General features: G+C 43.0%; 1 protein-coding gene across 3 annotated transcripts in view; it reads right to left on the reverse strand.

Moving 5' to 3' along the window:
* Window positions 1-22396, reverse strand: part of LOC310875821 (sodium/calcium exchanger 1-like) — a gene marked incomplete at its 3' end in the record, with an annotated part of 87659 nt that overhangs the window by 53599 nt on the left and 11664 nt on the right. For all 3 annotated transcript variants that reach the window (XM_083789212.1, XM_083789213.1, XM_083789214.1), the window contains 5 exons: window positions 11291-11401; window positions 10231-10383; window positions 8439-8535; window positions 6725-6910; window positions 5578-5770 (listed from right to left, as the gene is read on the reverse strand). In XM_083789212.1, the coding sequence (XP_083645338.1) occupies window positions 5578-5770; window positions 6725-6910; window positions 8439-8535; window positions 10231-10383; window positions 11291-11401 (740 nt within the window). The remainder of the gene's footprint in view (window positions 1-5577; window positions 5771-6724; window positions 6911-8438; window positions 8536-10230; window positions 10384-11290; window positions 11402-22396) is intronic.

The raw sequence follows: 22396 nt of genomic DNA on the forward strand, positions 1-22396 counted from the left end.
ACACAAGACTCGTCTCAATGAGGCGTTGCACCCCATGCATTTCCATTGGCCTCAATTTCCCAGAAGCCCTAGCAGCCCACAGCATGTGACGATTTCCGGTTTTTTTATCACAACAGATGCGCCTACTCTCTTTCTCCGCGGCGAAGAAGAATTTTCTTTTTTTTGTTTACATTACGGCGGATTAAACACATAAAACAAAACTCGCGTATGTCCGATATGGCAGCGACATTAACCTGGAGTAATCCATTCAAAGCACGGAAACTGTTAAAAGTAATGCAACTGTTACTTATAGGTTTGAATAAGCCATTGTGGACATGTTTGACAATTTGGTACAGGGGGGGGGGGGGGGGGGGTTTAAGACCACCTTTTGCATTTCCTTTTGATGTCTTTGTCCTGAACTTCATAAGAGCCTACTGAAAACGTCTGTATGTGGGTTAGTCTCCTGGAGCCGTGAGGCTGAAGGATGGGGCTCATTATGGTTCAGGCCATGATGATTATAGCCCACTCAGAGCCCACTCAGAATACACTTTGCAGAGTATTTACGTATTTATGGCTATATACATAGAGGAGAGAAAGCACAGTCTTCTCTCTGTTTAGCTCATCTACTTCACCATAACGTGACATGATCATAATGTACGTAACGTGCGCTCATCATATGTTGCTCAGCAGTTGTTCAAGTTGCGCTCAGAGGGTTGAGAGTGTTTGCCTAAAAACCGGTGAAAAGATTGAGGGAACATTGCCGTTCACTTCCTTCATTTCTGTTTGTATATATCTGTGTTATACATATTCATTGCAATAATAATGTGTGGCTGCCTGTCACAAAATGCCATACATGGCACAACTGGACCTGTCTCTCATAGCAGCGTGCCTCGACATTATTCATTCTTCATTATTCAGTAAGAGACATATTTCACAGTTTTCCCAAAATGCCCTGTCCTCATCGTCCTCCGCTGCCCCTACAGAACCCCCCTGTTCTCTGTCTCTCGGGTCCATCCATCTCCCTCCGCCTGACTTTCTGCCAAGGTAATTTAACTGGATCGTAAACAGCTCTAGATTAATCGTCTGCACTTCACTCACTTGTGATATCCCCTCGCAATATTCCCTCCTTCTCTCTCAGCTGAACTGACATTAACCTATTCTGACCGGGCACCCATTTTGGTGTCGGCATCATGATATGCTTTAGCTATTTAGCTATTTATTTAGGTCTGCTATTTTTGAAAAAATCGAAGAGCGACTGACATTTTTAGAATCTGATTTCAGGTCAGAATGGGTTAATCAGACCAGTGTGTGTCCGGTGGAAAACTCTTATGAATCTGATCTCAGGTCAGAATGGGTTAAGATATAGAGAGAGAGAGAGAGAGAGAGAGAGAGAGAGGAGGAGGACAAGAAGAAGAAGAAGAAGAAGATTTGGTTTCATTTTACGCTCTCAAGAGTTACATTATTGTTGCATTACTACAGTACATTTACTCTACACATTAGAGAATGCAGAATAATTGTTATTTTTGATCAACGTTCGCCCGGTTATCTCTCCTATGGCACCAACATCAGCACAGCATGGAACTGTGGACAAAGTCTTATGGGTCTGAGGGGCTGAATCTCATCAAATGGCTCAAATGCCCAATAAATAATTGAAGAGGGGGTGAAAACCTGAGTCAGATCACTGAGTACGGACTCTGCAATAATAATAAAGTAGGAATCATAAATCATACAATGCCATAAAGTGCATCTTCTGCACAAGAGCCTCACTGCAGGAAAAGCATCACGCTTGAAGAAGTTTTTGTTGCCTCGCTGACCTTGAATCAACTTCTGAACTTCTGAATCCTGATCAAACTTTTAACTGTGCATTGCACTGTCAACCGAGGCCTTGCATTAACCCATTCTGACCTGAGATCAGATTCATACGAGGTTTCCGCCGGACACACACTGGTCTGATTAACCCATTCTGACCTGAGATCAGATTCTAAAAATGTCAGTCGTTCTTCGATTTTTACAAAAATAGCAGACCTACAAGCTCGTATCGCGCCACTCGGTGGCGCGATATGAGCTTGTAGATCTGCTATTTTTCAATAGATAAAGCATAACATGATGCTAACACCAAAATGGGTGCCCGGTCAGAATGGGTTAAAAAATAAACACACGCACGCACGCATGCACATAGTCACACACGTGTGTCGAAGAATACAATAAAAAATGTCATGCCACTACCACGGCATGACATCCTGAAGTTTAATACGTTTTAATAAAGTTTTAATAATAATGAATTGCATTTTTATAGCGCTTTTCCAAGTGCTAAAGCGCTTTACAATGGTTGAATGGTTCATTGGGAGGTGACGCGGCGAACAGTCGACGCCAGCGTCCTCACTTCCCACATTCACACACCGACGGTGGCGAGCTCACACCGACTGACTCATTGGAGGCAGTGTGGGGTTCAGTGTCTTGCCAAAGGACACTTCGACACATGTCGACAGACAGGAGGAGCCGGGATTCGAACCGCCGACCCACGGATCATTGGACGACCTGCTCTACCTCCTGTACATGTCTGATGATATCTGTTGCTAAATGATATCTCTCGCTTGCACAAGAAACAGTGACGCTACAGTATATATTTGCTGCTATACACACACACCTGCTGCTAAATTTTGCTAATTGCGTCATGTTATATTTGGCTTTGTTTCCTCTGTTTCTTTCTGTATTCACTATTTGTATGATTATTTCTGAAACGGCAAAGCACTGTGAGCTTCATGTACAAACCTGCAAACTTGTGACGTGACAATTAACTTGAAGTTTAAGGAAAACAACATTTCCGTAGACTGTGTGTGTTCCGTCGTGTGCCGCCATGTGTGCAAAAGATCTTCTGAAGGTACAAACAGAAGATCAGGTTGGAAAGGACACACTTATCCTACCCCCTTAGATAGCATTTCGGTAGACTTAGATAGCATTTGATAGACTTATAGCATGTTATGTAGACAGCACTATAATTGCATTGTATATAGTCATAGCACGCCATAGTACATATGTATAGCATAGTAGTATAGATATATAGTTTATATGTATAGTCTAATAATATAGATATTCCACTGTTACTTTCTTAGCTTACGCATGTTTCATGATAAATGCTTTTTGTGATGTATTCCCATGCTTTTTGTTCCTGCTTAATGTAAGTCGCTCTGGATTAAGAGCGTCTGCTAAATGCCTAAATTGTAAATTGTAAATTGATTCCAAGCAGCAAGAATTCAAAGCTTGAACTTCTCTGAACGTAGATGAAATGACTCACTGATAGAGTGAACAGAGAACCTGATGAAATGACTAAAGAGTCTATCAGTGAACAGAGAACTAGATTAAATGACTAAAGAGTATATCAGTGAACTAGAGAACTAGATTAAATGACGAAAGAGTATATCAGTGAACAGAGAACTAGATGAAATGACTAAAGAGTCTATCAGTGAACAGAGAACTGCCAAATGTACTTTCATATGCTGTCTTTGAAATAAAAGCGTTTGTGGGGAACATCGAACACGTAACACTTTGTCCTTGCCGCTGGCTAGGCCTGAAAAGAGATCCATTTCATTTGTCGACAAGCTATTGAATAACTGTGCTTTTCATAAACAGCCAAAAGTGGGAGTTACAGTAATTGAAATGGTCCTGCCATATATCTGAGTCCCATAGCTTCAGCAGAACACACAGCTAAATCACGATGAAAGCAAGTCTAATCGTGGAATTATGGAAGTGTGGACTTCAATAATACCAGTAAACTGTCATAATGAAATAAGAAGGCACACAAAATGCCACGCTAAAAGGGGCATCTCAATATCCCCGCCTTTCAAAAGTATTGCTTCTATTTATCAATTTTCTGATAAAGCAACAGCTTTGCAACGATATGTGATGTGTAATCGCTGAACAACACATTTTCTTCTTCCACATCACATTGTTACTTTACAGAACATTTATGTCATATTACGGTACGTAAATATCTTTTCCCCTAAGATAACAGTATGTGTCACGAGGAAACCTTCAGAGAATAGTAGTTTCCATTACATTAAATAACTTTATGCTTGACACTTATAATAACCACTTGAACCCCAGCATCCCTATTCCAACGGGGAAACATTCACCAACAACAGCTATAAAAAATAGCAGATCTACAAGCTATGATATCGCGCCACCGAGTGGCGCGATATCATACCTCGTATGAACCTCGTATGAATCTGATCTCAGGTCAGAATGGGTTAAACTGTGATATGGATAAATTCCAAATATTGAAAGTATTCTGCGAGTATTCTGAGGCACCCCTGGACGGGACGGTAACATGTTCCGACCTCCCGTTAGACCGACCCATTACTAACACTATCCCAAACCCTAATCTCAGTCTTAACCAACCACGTAGCTCGCTAACCCTAACCTCAGTCTTAACCGGCCACGTAGGTCGGTCTAGGGTTAGCTCCGGTGGTCAGCTCACCACCGGAGCGGTGGTCACCTTACCACCGAAAATCCAGACTATGAATAGGCCTTTAACCGGCCACGTAGGTCGGTCTTAACCAACCACGTAGCTCGCTAACCCTAACCTAAGTCTTAACCGGCCACGTAGGTCGCTAACCCTTACCTCAGTCTTAACCGGCCACGTAGGTCGCTAACCCTTACCTCAGTCTTAACCGGCCACGTAGCTCGCTGACCCAAACCTCAGTCTTAACCGGCCACGTAAAACCCTGCAGTACAGCACAGTAAGTACAAGCAATTACAGCAATTAAGGTCTGAAAGCCAGCGACGGTGAAGGCGTCCAACACATCGCCACTTACAGTACAGACTGTACAGTACAGTATGCACACAACAAAACTCCTCGTATGCCGAACGAGAGGGTGAAACGTTCAATACATTATCTCACCGTGCGCCGGGACAAGTCGAGAGGTCGATGTGTCATTTTGGCTCTGCTTACCATAATGGAGCCGACATACAGTAACAATAATAACATGCAGTCTGTACTGTATGTATGTGGCCAGGCAGGGCATACCATTATTGAGCAACGTGCCGCCACTGGCTTCGCATTAACACCACGTATGTGACTGTATATGTTATGCGTTCTCGTCACGTACTTCATGTCTGCATCGGATCTCAATCTCTCCCACGGACGGACGGTGCAAGTCAAACACCTCTGGAGAAAGTCTATATTTTTAATGGACACAGGGTTGCTGTGGCTGGCTGGCTGCACTTAACGCAACCATGCGGAGAGCATTCACTATGAGCGTCTGTGATCGCAACAATATGCTCTGTGCATTTGCTCGTGGATTGTCTTGATGCAGAGTACAAATCCCAAAACACAGTGCTCTTTGGTACAAGGGTGACACAGTCAAATGCGGTTTAAAGGAATAGTTGAGGCACAACATTATGGAGGAGGCCAACCTTGACAAGCACAAGACAATATTTAAAACATTCGCTCATAATGTATATTCGCTCGAAGTCCGCACTGGATCACACTGAGAGCTTGTTTTGGAGTCAATACTGTAAATTCAAATTCAAATATGGAGGACGGAGGAATGCGTGGAGACGCTGGACACAATCTAAGCCGCGGTCGGGGTCACTCACATGGTCTCGTCGTTGTGGAACTCCAGCTTCCCGCTGACCGCCTCGTAGTCCTCACCGCCGCGCGCCGTGCCGTCCACGGAGCGGTACGGCACGGCCACCAGGCCGCGGGCGCCCGACGTCCGCTGGACCTTCACCTCCATCACGCCCACGCTCTCGCTCACCCGCTCGCTGTCGCACTCAAAGGTGAAGATGCCTGGAGGGAGAGAGAGAGAGATAGACACACATACAGAGAGAGAGAGAGAGAGAGAGAGACAGAGGGGGTGACAGGTTACGTTATGAACACTCACGGTCACTCACTCACTCCTCACTGAATGTCTCCAAGCTAAAAATACCTCAAAAGGACGAGATGAGAGCGACAATTACATTGTGTTACGTTACTCCACCACCTACTCACTCTAGATAAGTGGCAACAGGCAGTGGACCGTAGAAACACTCGACTCCCTCGCCTCTCTCTCTGTCGTAACCGTCCCAAACCAGTGAAATGATTCGCCCCTTGCAACATGCAACTACTTGCAACCTTTATCCCCAATGGCCGTTGCAAAGAGTTGCATTGGTTTGTGCGTTGATCCTTAAAACTGTTCTGTTGCAAGGAGTTGCATGGAGAGTCATTGGTGCGGTTTGGGCTTCAGATGGATGGCACCATTTCTGCCTATTGGTTCTGTGTCTCAGAGGAGGGCTGAGGGCAGTTCAGGAACCTGCCTATTGGTTCTGTGTCTCAGAGGAGGGCTGTGGGCAGTTCAGGAACCTGCCTATTGGTTCTGTGTCTCAGAGGAGGGCTGTGGGCAGTTCAGGAACCTGCCTATTGGTTCTGTGTCTCAGAGGAGGGCTGAGGGCAGTTCAGGAACCTGCCTATTGGTTCTGTGTCTCAGAGGAGGGCTGAGGGCAGTTCAGGAACCTGCCTATTGGTTCTGTGTCTCAGAGGAGGGCTGAGGGCAGTTCAGGAACCTGCCTATTGGTTCTGTGTCTCAGAGGAGGGCTGAGGGCAGTTCAGGAACCTGCCTATTGGTTCTGTGTCTCAGAGGAGGGCTCTGGGCAGTTCAGGGGAACCTGCCTATTGGTTCTGTGTCTCAGAGGAGGGCTCTGGGCAGTTCAGGAACCTGCCTAATTCTCTCTCTGTAGGCGTCACGTGACACGGTCCCATTATTACCTGCGTGGTCATCGTCGTAGATGGTCACGGTGGCCGTGTGGGCGTCGCCCAGCACCGCTTTGGGGGAGGAGCTAGAGTCCATAGGGGCGGGCTCGGGATAGCCGACCACGCGCGGGTTACTGAGGTGGACGTAGAAATACTCGTCCTCCTCAAAGATGTCGTCGTCAATCACGCCAACCGTGATCTCTGGAGAGAGAGAGAGGGGGAGGGGGAGAGAGAGAGAGAGAGAGAGAGAGAGAGAGAGAGAGAGAGAGACAGAGAGAGAGACAGAGACAGAGACAGAGACAGAGACAGAGACAGAGACAGAGACAGAGAGACAGAGAGAGAGAGAGAGGGGGAGGGGGAGAGAGAGAGAGAGAGAGAGAGAGAGAGAGAGAGAGAGAGAGAGAGAGAGAGAGACAGAGAGAGAGACAGAGACAGAGACAGAGACAGAGACAGAGACAGAGACAGAGAGACAGAGAGAGAGAGAGAGAGAGAGGGGGAGAGAGAGAGGGGGACAGAGAGAGACAGAGAGGGGGAGAGAGAGAGAGAGGGGGGGTGCACAGGTATTTGTACTCAAGTATGTCGTTTTTTGTACTTTTACTTCTACTCCACTACATTTCAGAGGCAAATATTGTACTTTTACTCCACTACAATGATTTGAAAACTTTAGTTACTACTGTAGGTACTTTGTAGAGTTTAATTATAATTACAAAAATACATTAACCACTTCAGCCCTATATTGATCGAAGTCTGCATAATGAGTACTTTAAGTACAATTTGATACCAATACTTTAGTACTTTTACTCAAGTAATTTTTGAATATCATACTTTTACCTGTAACAGAGTAATTCTACCCCCCGGTCCTCCCCGTCTCAAATTCCATTCAAATTGCAAATATCTATCTCTATTTCTTCAAAGATAGATAGAAATATACTGTGTAGCGAATATTAGAGCCTATACAAGGCCTAAATACCTGTAGGCACCTAAATTCCATTAAAATAGCAATATCAATTCCTGTTGTTTTCTTCAAAGATGGATGGAAATGTACTGTGTAGCTAGAATTAGAGGCACAACATCGATCATCTCTGTGCATAAATTACAAAATAGTGATATCTGATTTTTCTAAACGCGAGCGGCGTGTTATTTTCATTCCATGAATCCATATTCTTCTTGTTTGCCTGTGCATGTTCAATGACGTGTGTGGTGTGCGGTGTGTGGTGTGTGTGCGTGTGCGTGTGTGGTGTGCGGTGTGCGTGTGTGTGTGCGTGCGTTGACTGCCCAGAAGAGTGGGCGGCGGAGCGGCGGGGGTGCGCAGCCCGGAATAGTGTAGAAACGAGTGCTTTGCAGTTCTGTATACATTGCAGTATTGATACTTTTACTTAGGTAGCACATGATGTGAGTACTTTTTCCACCACTGGGTATATATGATGCCATAGGAACCCTTTGAGAATTCCTCACCTCCTCCAGGCTTTGAAACAATTAATCAATTTTGACCTGAGATCAGATTCTAAAAAAGCTATGTTTCTATGTCAGTGGTTCTTCGATTTTTCAAAAATAGCAGACCTACAAGCTCGTAGCGCGCCACTCGGTGGCGCGCTATGAGCTTGTAGATCTGCTGTTTTTCAATGGCTAAAGCATAGCATAATGCTAACACCAAAAGGGGTTCCCGTCCAAAACAATATTACTTCCAAAACGAATGAGGGACGAGGCTCTTGTTGTCGTTTATGTTTACCTTTCACGCTCTCTCCAGGCTTGAAGACGACAGTTCCTTCTGCAAACTCGTAGTCAGAGCCTGCGTTGGCGGTGCCATCCTCTGTGCGATAATCCACCTGGCACAAGCACAGCACACACATACAAATGGAGTACTTTTACTGGCAAACGTGGCAACCCAAATAAACGCTATAGCTGGAATAAACAACCCACAAACATAAAAATTGAGTACTTTACTGGCAAACGTGGCAACCCAAATAAACACTTAGCTGGAATAAACAACCCACAAACATAAAAATGGAGTACTTTACTGGCGAACGTGGCAACCCAAATAAACACTTAGCTGGAATAAACAACCCACAAACATAAAAATGGAGTACCTTAATGGCAAACGTGGCAACCCAAATAAACACTTAGCTGGAATAAACAACCCCACAAACATAAATTAAACTTCCCAAGAGTTAACCCATTTAGGCCTGAGATCAGATTCTGATCAGATCAAATGTCTTCTACATCCTGACGGTTTTCTGAAAAGGCTATTGTGAGATGGAGGGTGACTGATTTAAGCAGTCACACCTGGCCTGAGTCAAACTAGAACTGGACTCAGAGCTGGGTGTGGCTGCGCACCTGTTGTGCATCATGGACTTGATCAAGGGCACAACAGGTTAAATCAGTCACCTCCACAAACACTCAGGAGATAGCCTCTGTCCGGACAGTGGAGAGATCGCCTCTCCTGTGTAAGGTGATATCATTGTGTATAATTCCCTGCACATGGAGGAATAAAAAGACAGATTCAAGGAAGCTGCCCTGTGTTGTGTCCTTTCTTGCCCTGGGTAGTGACTAGTCTGTCACAGCTATGTTTCTGTCAGTGGTTCTTCGATTTTTCAAAAATAGCAGACCTACAAGCTCGATGAGCTTGCAGATCTGCTATTTTTCAATAGCTAAAGCATAACATAATGCTAACACCCAAAGGGGTTCCTGCCCGGAAAATGGGTTTTTAAAACAGAGGCAACCAAATGATTCTCTGAAGTGAAAATGGCCATGTTATGGATGAAAGTAAAGAAACAATGCAGGAAAAGAAAAAAGAGTTTGCAGGGAGGACTGTGTGAGAGAGAACAAGAGAAGAACCATTGTTATAGAAAGACCCTCTGGGTCAGAGGGAAACTTTGAAGATGGCACAACATGGCTTCTTTCTCCCAGCTCACTTTCATCCCCTACAACACAGTGAAATCCTCTGTGTAAAAGTGAAGTCTGTGTACAAGTATTTTCTCCATTTCTCTGTAGTGTTTAAAGTGAGAGATACCGTACGGTACAACCAGGCTATGGGAGGAAGGGAATACAATGCAGTGGTCTGGCTGAAGCAGACGGATAATTGGGCATGGTTGTTGTCTGCAAAACAGTGTTCAGGTTTGTGATCATCACAGATTTAGATTGTGTATGCTTGAAAGAATCCTGATTTATTATGTAAATGTTCAAATTACTATTCCTCTCCGCGTGTCCGAAAACGTGATTCTTATATATAATTCATACTATATATAGATTCAAGTCCGTTGCTCTCCCCTTGTCCCCCATATATGGGGACTAGGTTGGTGGAGGGTGTGTAGAGCCCAGGATCACAGTAGATGATTGACACAGGGGTGAAAAATGGGTTACAAAATCGTGGGATAAAAAAATATTTTTTTTTAAATATTTTCTTTTTAAAGCAAGGGCATCTGAATAGGCAACTTGACAGAGCATCGTTCACTTGCAGTGGAGTCGTATTTGACCAGGAGTATCCATATCCGTGTCTGATGTCTCCAGGTTCACACACTGACCTTGACAGTGACCGCGGCGTCTCCTCCGCGCCGGGACACGGTCAGCTTGAGGGAGCCGCAGTTCTCGAAGCACTGGTAGAGCACCGGGTCGAACTCCATCCTGATGGTGTGAGGGTCGTACTCCTGGGCCTGGGTCTCATGACTGGACACCACCTGGACACAACACACACGCACACACAACACACGCACAACACACACACAACACACAACACACACACACACAACACACGCACAACACACACACACACAACACACACACACACACAACACACGCACAACACACACACAACACACAACACGCACAACACACACACAACACGCACAACACACACACACACACACACACACACACACACACCAGTTGGGTTGTGAGCGAAACACAACTACCAACAATTAGCCATTCACTAAGTCCTTCCCCAACGCGTCCATGTCCAATAGGCAAATTAGCAACACTTACTAAGAGAGGAGAGATGGCAAGCTTTGACCCATTGAGATGCATGTTAAATGATGGGGATTTCCATCATACTATAATTCTAACAATGTCTGAGTGTGTGTCTGTGTGTGTGTGTCTGTCAGAAACAGTGCCGTAACTCCTTACTGCCTGCACCAATCACTCCCACTTTTCACACAGGCATTGACCATATGTGGAGGGCGTAACGAAGCCCTTTCGTTTCGAAGCCCATAAATGATTATTAATGAATTGATTAGTCAATTACAAACGCACCCGGGCGCAGTACCCCCCGCGTATATAAATATATATATATCTCACAACGGGTAAGGGCTAGTATAAATAATCGATCATTTCAGCAGCAAGAGCCTCAAAATGTCTTCTAAATCTAGTCAACAAGGCCTGCGGGACTCCAGGTGAAAGAAAGTTGTGGGATAAAGATTTTAGTAAAAAAGAATAAATTGATTTAAAAATTACAGAAAAATTAAATAATGAAATAAAATAATCTTCCTAAAATGTTGACGTGTGTGTGTGTGTGTGTGTGTGTGTGTGTGTGTGTGTGTGTGTGTGTGTGTGTGTGTGTGTGTGTGTGTGTGTCTCTCAGTACGGTACCTTACGGGCCTGGTCCGCAGCGTGCTTCTTCAGAATGTTCCCCGCTCCGATCATCATCCTTGTTGCCTGGATACGGTAGAACGCTCGGCTCTTCTGCTGTTGCACCAGCGTCTGGGCGAGAGACAACCACATACACAGTTTAACCCGTCTGGGCGAGAGACAACCACATACACAGTTTAATTAATGACCCGTCCATCCACGTTCAACACCAGAGACTATAGTATATAGAGGATCAATAAATGACGATCGTCGGGTCCATTTTCGTCGCTGTCAGGAAGAAACCTGTTCAAAATCTCATGTACTGTATCTTAATGTTTGGAGGGAAGTTTGAATTAATGTTGTGCGTAAATATTATGTAGATACGCTGTTGTCTCTTCTTATATTATGTTCTTATATCTATTATATCTCTTTCTTTCCTGGAAACAATCAAAATGACATAGCTTGCACAAAAACAAAAAACTAATTCCACACACTCTTTCAGACCTGTAAACCTGTGACAGGTTTTCAGAAGTAAATACAATAAAATGGTAAATGGTGCATTTATATAGCGCCTTTATCCAAGGCGCTTTACATAGATTGTGCATTACATTCACCCATTCACACACACACACATTCATACACCGATGGCAGTGGAAACCATGCAAGGCACCAACCAGCACACCAGGAGCAATTAGGGGTTCAGTATCTTGCTCAAGGACACTTCGACAATAACTCACAGGGTTTGAACTGGCAACCTTGCGGTTACCATCCAGCCACTCTACCCCTGAGCCACCGACGCCCACAATAAAGGTGATCCTGATCCTGATTTTCAGAAGTGGGCCCTGACCCAGAAAGAGTTGGGAGCCAGCTAGTGCAGTCAGACATGATGATGTTTTCACAGTACAGCGTGGTCAGACAGACAGCTCTCCTTGATCTCCATGAGATCTGCTGATGACAGGAGAGGACTTTCTGCTTCTCAGGAAAAGACACTTTCCATAAGAATACTAAATGAGAGTCGTTGCTTTTTATGTCATCATGATGCCAAAAAATAGGGACACCATGTCAGTGTTGGAAAAAGTGACTATTTACTCAAAGTACTGTACCATTTTGAGGTATCTGTACTTATTAGTATTAGTATTTCCAATTCCCGAGGAATGGGACATTCTGCATACTGTATGTACATTCTGAACTCCAGACTTGGAGTGTTTCTATATTGCAGTATTGATACTTTTACATAAATAAAAAGATGTAGTTATTTTTCCACCACTGGAGCCAGCGCAGTAGTCAGACATGATGCTCACAGCATGGTTAGACAGCTCTCCCTGCTGTCTCCAAGAGATATGCTGATGACTGATGGCTTTCTGCTGCGCAGGACAAGACCCTTTCCATAGGAATACTAATGCTAAAAAAGGGGGCTTAAACCATGTCCATATTATTTCAGCTTTTTACGTTATTATTATATATTTTTTTAATGTTGCCATAACCCCTGGAGAACAGAAACGGCTACACAACAATATGGAGAATCAACATATACAGTTTAAAAGGATGATACATATTTGCCTGCAAGTATAACAGATATGGTTTACCACACAAAGTAAAAGATATAGCGTAAAATAAACATGATTTCTGGCCCCAATGCATTCCCCAAGGCAAACAACAGCTTAAGTAAACAACAATACATATTGTTGTTGCACACACACACACACACACACACAGACACAGACACACAGACAAACACACACACACACACACACACACACACACACACACACACACACACACACACACACACACACACACACACACACACACACAGACACAGACACACACACACACACCCCCCCAAAATGGCTCTGCTCATCACGGTGACATCTGGAAGAACATAAGGCGGTGCATCCAGCCGTGTTTGTTCTGATGGGCGTTCGTTTATATAACACCCGTGTTTTTCCGAATCTCTCAGACTCCATTCACACGCACACCCTCTCACAGACGGCGGAGGCATGCCATGCATGGTACAGAGGCTGCCAAACTGCTCGTTCAGCAACTTGGTCACGTACGGACCAGCGGTGGAAAAAGTTTTACCCATTTTGACCTGACCTCAAGATAGAAAAAATCTTCTAAATCCTCCAGTTTTCTGAAATAAATATATTTTCACGATTACAAAAAAAATAGCAGACCTACAAGCTCATAGCTAAATTATAACAATGTGTTAAAACACCAAAAGGGGTTCCCACCCAAAATGGCTTAAATAAAGTATTCATGACCATGTTTATTAACGTTGGGCCCAAATACGTGGACCTCTATGGAGCTATGGGGTTTTTTGGGCCCAATGACAGCACCACACCAGGCCATTATATGAACTTTCAGGAAGTCAGGATTTCCTACTGGCTTCAGACACTATTGGCTTCACTGCCCCCCCTGATATGTACTGTAGATACGTTAAACCACTGTCAAGGAATATATACCCCAATCACAATATATGTACCCACAATGAATGTTAATTAAATCTGTGGTTCTGAATCTATTTCATGTAAAGCATCCCCAATGTGATATGCATTCGACTGCGGACTCCCATGCCCATTTCAAACACATTTTGTACCAGCTGGGACCTCCAGGAAAGATTTGAGATTTGAGTAGTGCATGAGTCTCTCATCTCTCTCATCTTTAACCCATTAAAGCATCAGGGTCATTTTAGATGTTCAGGTTGGCTATTATATAAAAATAGCAGATATACAAGCTCACATGCAGCAGTAAGTAAGGCCCCTTTTCCACTAGCAAGGTGGAACCAGAACTTTCCAGAACCTGAACCTATTTTTTCAGCTAGGCTAACTGCAGATATTTTGTGTGTGCGTGTGCGTGTGTGTGTATGTGTTTGCGTGCGTGTGCGTGTATGTGTTTGCGTGCGTGTGCTCGCGCGCGAGAGCGCCATATGATCTATTCTAAATTGCCAGAACAGAAATGTCTTTCTTTTTCAGGGCAAGGCATTAGGCATATCATTACTAGAAATGTGCTGTACACAATACTACACATTGGAAGAATTAAATTCAACTAGCACAACGGTTAAATGATTTGTATTTGCACATTTCTTGATATTGACATTACAACTGGACTGGATGTTATGGCACAATTTGCTCAATCTGCTCAAGAGGCACTATAATTGCAACCCACACAATGTTAAATGCTATATTCAAAAGGTGGGTTATCATTTATCATCATATGAGCTATAGCCTATATGAGATATATTTTTCTCTTGCAGTTTAAGCAAAATATTGTAGACAGGTAACGGTTGGAGAACAACTGGTCTAATGCATTTAAAACGGGTGTTTTACTGTTGTCCCACTCCCCACATGGAAAGGAAATCCATATCGGCAAATATAGCCTATATATAATGTATGCTGCATATATCCATGTTCATATAAACTACAGTATGTGCATATACAGTATATGTATTATGTATAGGAAATATATGTGACAGCTGTGGCATGTGGCTGCCACAGCTGTGGCACATGTGGCATATAAAAATATGTTCATATTATTGGTTTAAAAAGTACAATAAAGCAAATCAATTTGAAAATACACAATCTACAAGCTCACATGTGTCTCATCGAGCTTGTAGTTTGTCTATTTTCAAATGGCCAAAATGTATTTAAGTACAATACTATATACAGCTACTTTCCACCACTGTTGAATAATAACCAGTCATTATTTAAACATGAATATCTCTGTATTCCGGGACCCCCCCGGTCGTGCCAAGGGGGGGTCCCTGCCGAGCTACACAGCAGTGGGGGAATGGGGGGGGGGGGGGGGGGGGAAATCGAACCCGACCTCCCAGTCTCAGGGCGGACACTCTAACCACAAGGCCACTGAGCTGGTACATACAGCAGTGGTCTACTTATATGTGCAAGGCCCATTCCTCCGACCTGTTTGCACGCCCAGAGCAGAGCATTAAACTTTAATCATTTAATAAATGATTAACTCGTCAAAGCTGGCTCGACGACAAATTCAACTTCAAGGCTTTACTTGACAAGGGGAGTCACCTAGGGACACGACACTCTTAAGGGGTGCCTCGGCCAATAAGTTAATGCCACAATGTTCCTGGGACCTTTGCCACGTGTAATGACTCCACTCTGCCCTCCTTTCCCACCCTTTAGCCTGTCCTACACACATCATCATCTCACCACACGGAACACAGTTTTTTATTTACGGTCACAGAGAGGATTGTGGCACGGACCTTATTGCCGCGAGGGGTGTAGGGATTACAGGCACGCACGCACGCACGCACGCACGCACGCACGCACGCACGCACGCACGCACGCACGCACGCACGCACGCACGCACGCAGGCAGGCAGGCAGGCACACACGCACTGGTGTTTGGTTCAAAAAGATGAGAGGAGGAGGTACAAGAGAAGAGAAAATATCGTTTCTGTCGGATGGAGGAAGAAAATACAAAATACCCTGAGTTCCAATGGAGCCAATGTAATTGTTGTTTTGTCAAGGGCTCAGTACACCAAAAGTCAACTTTTCTTAGAATTATTTCTTAAAATAATTGTGTCTTTTGTGATAGGGAGCAACGCTATATTACAACTCGCCCATAGGCTTACTGCTGTTTCTGTAGCTATTTTCAGGTTAGAAAATCAGGAGTAGAAAATAAATATTTGGCGCTACTCATTACATATTAGCTCAATGTGTTCAATTTCTGCGACTTTATGTTTGTTTCATATGGATTTGTATTAGGGGTCTGTTCTGTCATTGCTGGCGAATAAAGAGACAGACTCCGCTCAGCAGACCGTGTACCATGTTTACGTGGTTCTCTTCTCTTCGTCTCGACATTTCTCTGCCAAAAGCAAAACGGATGTGAACGTGTGTGTGTGTGTGTGTGTGTGTGTGTGTGTGTGTGTGTGTGCACCGTACACACCACACACACGGCTCCCAGCTCCATGTTCCCTCCAGCGGATCAAACACGGCCATGCCCGGGGAAAGTGCCCACAGCAAGGCAGGATACTAATCTCCGACGGTTTACGTTTTAGGGGTAAATATGCCGCGAGGTTGTGGAACCTTTTTACAAAACAGCGGACAGCTTTTCTGTGGCGTCGATACAGAATATAATGATATGCACGCTCCACTCTGCCCGTCTCCCCCACAAGGATGGATTTAGATCTGAATTCTGATCAAATAAATGACGAGGTGGGGTGTCCTGACCCTTTAATACTTTTCATTGGTTCAATATACTGTACCTTTTTTATTTGAACCCAATTAGGGCATTGAGGCTGAATCTAAATCCTAACATCCATCCATCCATCAGCTCCACCAGAGAGCTCCAGACATCCCTCTCCTAGTGCCTTCCTCCTGGGGGACCCTGAGACGTTCCAAGGCCAGTGAGTTGATATAATCCCTCCAACCGTGGTCTGCCCCGGGGTCTCCTCCCAGTGGGACGTGCCTCGAGGACCTCCGTAGGGAGACACATAAGCTGGCGAAGAAGCAGCGACTCGACTTCGAGTCTCTCTTGCATGATTTGACTTCTATCTTGCATGAGATGACTTCTCACCCCATCTAGTCTAAGGAAATGCCAGCCACCCGTCGAAGAAAAGAATACACAGTGTGATTTGTGCCACATTTTCACGATCTGCTCTGCTTAAAACCAGGCGCTGGGCGCGTGCCACGTCATCTCGCACGAATGTTTTCTGTCTGGATTGGCATCAGAGATGTCCTCCTAATGCATATTCATGTGCAAACTGTTTCTTAAAATAACCCATCAAAACACACAGAACATATATAGACATAAGGTTTTTGCCCAACAGCGTTGTCTATAAGCTCGTTTGGCACTGTCTGTTTGTTTGTTTTGTGCTAGATATGTACTGTCAGCTGCGTATGAATTATGAATTATGCATGGCCTGGTTCAAAGTGAAGCACTGGATCATCACCAACGCAACACTGGAGCGCCTCAGGGCCGTGTCCTCTGTCCTGTTTCCTTTACAACCACTACACACATGACCGTGCCAGCCCCACACCTGAGATCAGATTAATACGAGGTTTCCACTGGACACACACTGGTCTGATGAACCCATTCTGACCTGAGTTCAGATTCTAAAAATGTCAGTCGTTCTTCGATTTTTTTCAAAAATAGCAGACCTACAAGCTCGTAGCGCGCCACTCGGTGGCGCGCTATGAGCTTGTAGATCTGCTATTTTTCAATAGTTAAAGCATAACATGATGCTAACACCAAAATGGGTTCCCGTTCAGAATGGGTTAATTGGACTGCAGTGACACTGAAACACCGTCCAAAGAGTTTTACAATTCTACCAACGTTTGCCTGTTATCTCTCAACACAATACAGCATGGAATTCTAGACAACATCTTATACGACGGCAACAAAATATTATATAACGTATTGGGTCGGAGAGGCTGAATCTCATCAAATGGTGTTTTCCGTGGCTCAAATGCCACATAATAAAAACGGACCTTGATGTGAAAAGGGTTGAAAACCACTGTGATTATAGCCTTTCAGCACCATGGAGAGCTCCCCCCCTCAGCGAGCAGAAGGGCCGTCACACAGCTGGACTGCACACAGTGCCTTATTAGTGAGCGGCGCTTCTGTTTACAGAATGTACTGTATGGGTCATCATACTCACATCATTATCCTCATGGTTATGGCCACGGTGCTCGTTGTGAATGGACCCTTAGCCCATTGGAACAGCGACAGCATCCGCGTCATTTTAAACTTTTAGCTATACTTTTTTTTTTCTTAACCGATTTTGACCTGAGATTAGATTCTAAAAAAATGTCTTCTGCATCCTGACAGTTTTCTAAAAAAGCTATGTTTCTATGTCAGGTTTCTATGTTGATTTTTCAAAAATAGCAGATCTACAAGCTCATAGCGCGCCACTCTGTGGCGCGCTATGAGCTTGTAGATCTGCTATTTTTCAATAGCTAAAGCATAACATGATGCTAACAACAAAAGGGGTTCCCATCTTGGGTTAAATGGTGGCCAAATGGTCATATCATTTTGGGGGGGGGGGTTCCTTTGCACAAAAACTGAATCGTCTCAGGTCTTAATGTGTTAAGTGTGTGTGATCAGCCTATCAAAACAACATTTCTCACTGTGTACACAATGGTGCATTGATATTAACCACCGGCAGCTGAATGTGGACAAAACTAAATACCCGTCCATTAGCATATCAAACACACATGCCTCATTGGACTGCGCTGATGGGGTCCATCCAAAGAAAGACGGTATAGAACATTTATCAATGCCTTGGACTCATAGACTCGGTTCCCATCAAATTCAAATTACTTCTCTTTCTCCATAAATACAAAAAAGCATGATAAGGCGGTTGCATGCTTCAAAACGTCAGAGCTTGTATTCTGATGAATTGGGTTCCTTCATACATCAGGGCTTTTGTCCACTCTGCCATTGCAGCATCTGTCTGGCAAATAATGCAGTGCATTGGGATGCGTGTGCGTGTGCGTGTGCGTGTGCGTGTGCGTGTGCATGTGCGTGTGCGTGAGCGTATGCGCCCGCCCGCCTGTACTGTGTGGATCTAATTTGTATGTCATATACTTGTATATTTGCACAGCTCTTCACAGTACGTGATTCTGCAATGATTGATGGTTTTGCGTTGAATAATATGATGTATGTTTCAACCCTCTGCTGTATCCACGGTATACTCATTCTTACCCTGTAGATATATAACTGTATACAGTATCTTAACTCATTGCTTGTGCATGCCAATGACGAGATTTCTCGTCAGATCATGTGTTTCGATAGATAGGCACTGGAAATTCTCAAGTAACAGTAAATACTTTTAAATTGTACTTAAATACAATACTTAATATATCTCACCTGGTAGTTGTGAATGGTTTACTAGTATAAGTATCTCACCTGGTAGTTATTAGTATAATGATCTCACCTGGTAGTTGCTAGTATAATGATCTCACCTGGTAGTTGCTAGTATAATGATCTCACCTGGTAGTTACTAGTATAATGATCTCACCTGGTAGTTACTAGTATAATGATCTCACCTGGTAGTTACTAGTATAATGATCTCACCTGGTAGTTACTAGTATAATGATCTCACCTGGTAGTTACTAGTATAATGATCTCACCTGGTAGTTACTAGTATAATGATCTCACCTGGTAGTTACTAGTATAATGATCTCACCTGGTAGTTACTAGTATAATGATCTCACCTGGTAGTTACTAGTATAATGATCTCACCTGGTAGTCATTAGTATAGTGATCTCACCTGGTAGTTACTAGTATAATGATCTCACCTGGTAGTTACTAGTATAATGATCTCACCTGGTAGTTATTAGTATAATGATCTCACCTGGTAGTTACTAGTATAATGATCTCACCTGGTAGTTACTAGTATAATGATCTCACCTGGTAGTTACTAGTATAATGATCTCACCTGGTAGTCATTAGTATAATGATCTCACCTGGTAGTCATTAGTATAGTGATCTCACCTGGTAGTTACTAGTATAATGATCTCACCTGGTAGTCATTAGTATAGTGATCTCACCTGGTAGTTACTAGTATAATGATCTCACCTGGTAGTCATTAGTATAGTGATCTCACCTGGTAGTTACTAGTATAATGATCTCACCTGGTAGTTACTAGTATAATGATCTCACCTGGTAGTTGCTAGTATAATCATCTCACCTGGTAGTTACTAGTATAATGATCTCACCTGGTAGTTACTAGTATAATGATCTCACCTGGTAGTTACTAGTATAATGATCTCACCTGGTAGTTATTAGTATAATGATCTCACCTGGTAGTTACTAGTATAATGATCTCACCTGGTAGTTACTAGTATAATGATCTCACCTGGTAGTTACTAGTATAATGATCTCACCTGGTAGTTACTAGTATAATGATCTCACCTGGTAGTTATTAGTATAATGATCTCACCTGGTAGTTACTAGTATAATGATCTCACCTGGTAGTTACTAGTATAATGATCTCACCTGGTAGTTACTAGTATAATGATCTCACCTGGTAGTTACTAGTATAATGATCTCACCTGGTAGTTACTAGTATAATGTTCTCACCTGGTAGTTATTAGTATAATGATCTCACCTGGTAGTTACTAGTATAATGATCTCACCTGGTAGTTACTAGTATAATGATCTCACCTGGTAGTTACTAGTATAATGATCTCACCTGGTAGTTACTAGTATAATGATCTCACCTGGTAGTTACTAGTATAATGATCTCACCTGGTAGTTACTAGTATAATGATCTCACCTGGTAGTTACTAGTATAATGATCTCACCTGGTAGTTACTAGTATAATGATCTCACCTGGTAGTCATTAGTATAATGTTCTCACCTGGTAGTTACTAGTATAATTATCTCACCTGGTAGTTACTAGTATAATGATCTCACCTGGTAGTTACTAGTATAATGATCTCACCTGGTAGTTACTAGTATAATGATCTCACCTGGTAGTCATTAGTATAGTGATCTCACCTGGTAGTTATTAGTATAATGATCTCACCTGGTAGTTACTAGTATAATGATCTCACCTGGTAGTTACTAGTATAATGATCTCACCTGGTAGTTACTAGTATAATGATCTCACCTGGTAGTCATTAGTATAATGATCTCACCTGGTAGTCATTAGTATAGTGATCTCACCTGGTAGTTACTAGTATAATGATCTCACCTGGTAGTCATTAGTATAGTGATCTCACCTGGTAGTTACTAGTATAATGATCTCACCTGGTAGTCATTAGTATAGTGATCTCACCTGGTAGTTACTAGTATAATGATCTCACCTGGTAGTTACTAGTATAATGATCTCACCTGGTAGTTGCTAGTATAATCATCTCACCTGGTAGTTACTAGTATAATGATCTCACCTGGTAGTTACTAGTATAATGATCTCACCTGGTAGTTACTAGTATAATGATCTCACCTGGTAGTTATTAGTATAATGATCTCACCTGGTAGTTACTAGTATAATGATCTCACCTGGTAGTTACTAGTATAATGATCTCACCTGGTAGTTACTAGTATAATGATCTCACCTGGTAGTTACTAGTATAATGATCTCACCTGGTAGTTATTAGTATAATGATCTCACCTGGTAGTTACTAGTATAATGATCTCACCTGGTAGTTACTAGTATAATGATCTCACCTGGTAGTTACTAGTATAATGATCTCACCTGGTAGTTACTAGTATAATGATCTCACCTGGTAGTTACTAGTATAATGTTCTCACCTGGTAGTTATTAGTATAATGATCTCACCTGGTAGTTACTAGTATAATGATCTCACCTGGTAGTTACTAGTATAATGATCTCACCTGGTAGTTACTAGTATAATGATCTCACCTGGTAGTTACTAGTATAATGTTCTCACCTGGTAGTTACTAGTATAATGATCTCACCTGGTAGTTACTAGTATAATGATCTCACCTGGTAGTTACTAGTATAATGTTCTCACCTGGTAGTTATTAGTATAATGATCTCACCTGGTAGTTACTAGTATAATGATCTCACCTGGTAGTTACTAGTATAATGATCTCACCTGGTAGTTACTAGTATAGTGATCTCACCTGGTAGTTACTAGTATAATGATCTCACCTGGTAGTTACTAGTATAATGATCTCACCTGGTAGTTACTAGTATAATGATCTCACCTGGTAGTTACTAGTATAATGTTCTCACCTGGTAGTTACTAGTATAATGATCTCACCTGGTAGTTACTAGTATAATGATCTCACCTGGTAGTTGCTAGTATAATGGTCTCACCTGGTAGTCATTAGTATAATGTTCTCACCTGGTAGTTACTAGTATAATTATCTCACCTGGTAGTCACTAGTATAATGATCTCACCTGGTAGTCACTAGTATAGTGATCTCACCTGGTAGTTACTAGTATAATGATCTCACCTGGTAGTTACTAGTATAATGATCTCACCTGGTAGTTACTAGTATAATGATCTCACCTGGTAGTTACTAGTATAATGTTCTCACCTGGTAGTTACTAGTATAATGATCTCACCTGGTAGTTACTAGTATAATGATCTCACCTGGTAGTTGCTAGTATAATGGTCTCACCTGGTAGTCATTAGTATAATGTTCTCACCTGGTAGTTACTAGTATAATTATCTCA

This window comes from Protomyctophum parallelum (genome assembly GCF_964188405.1).
Source record: "Protomyctophum parallelum genome assembly, chromosome: 18".
Taxonomy (NCBI): domain Eukaryota; kingdom Metazoa; phylum Chordata; class Actinopteri; order Myctophiformes; family Myctophidae; genus Protomyctophum; species Protomyctophum parallelum.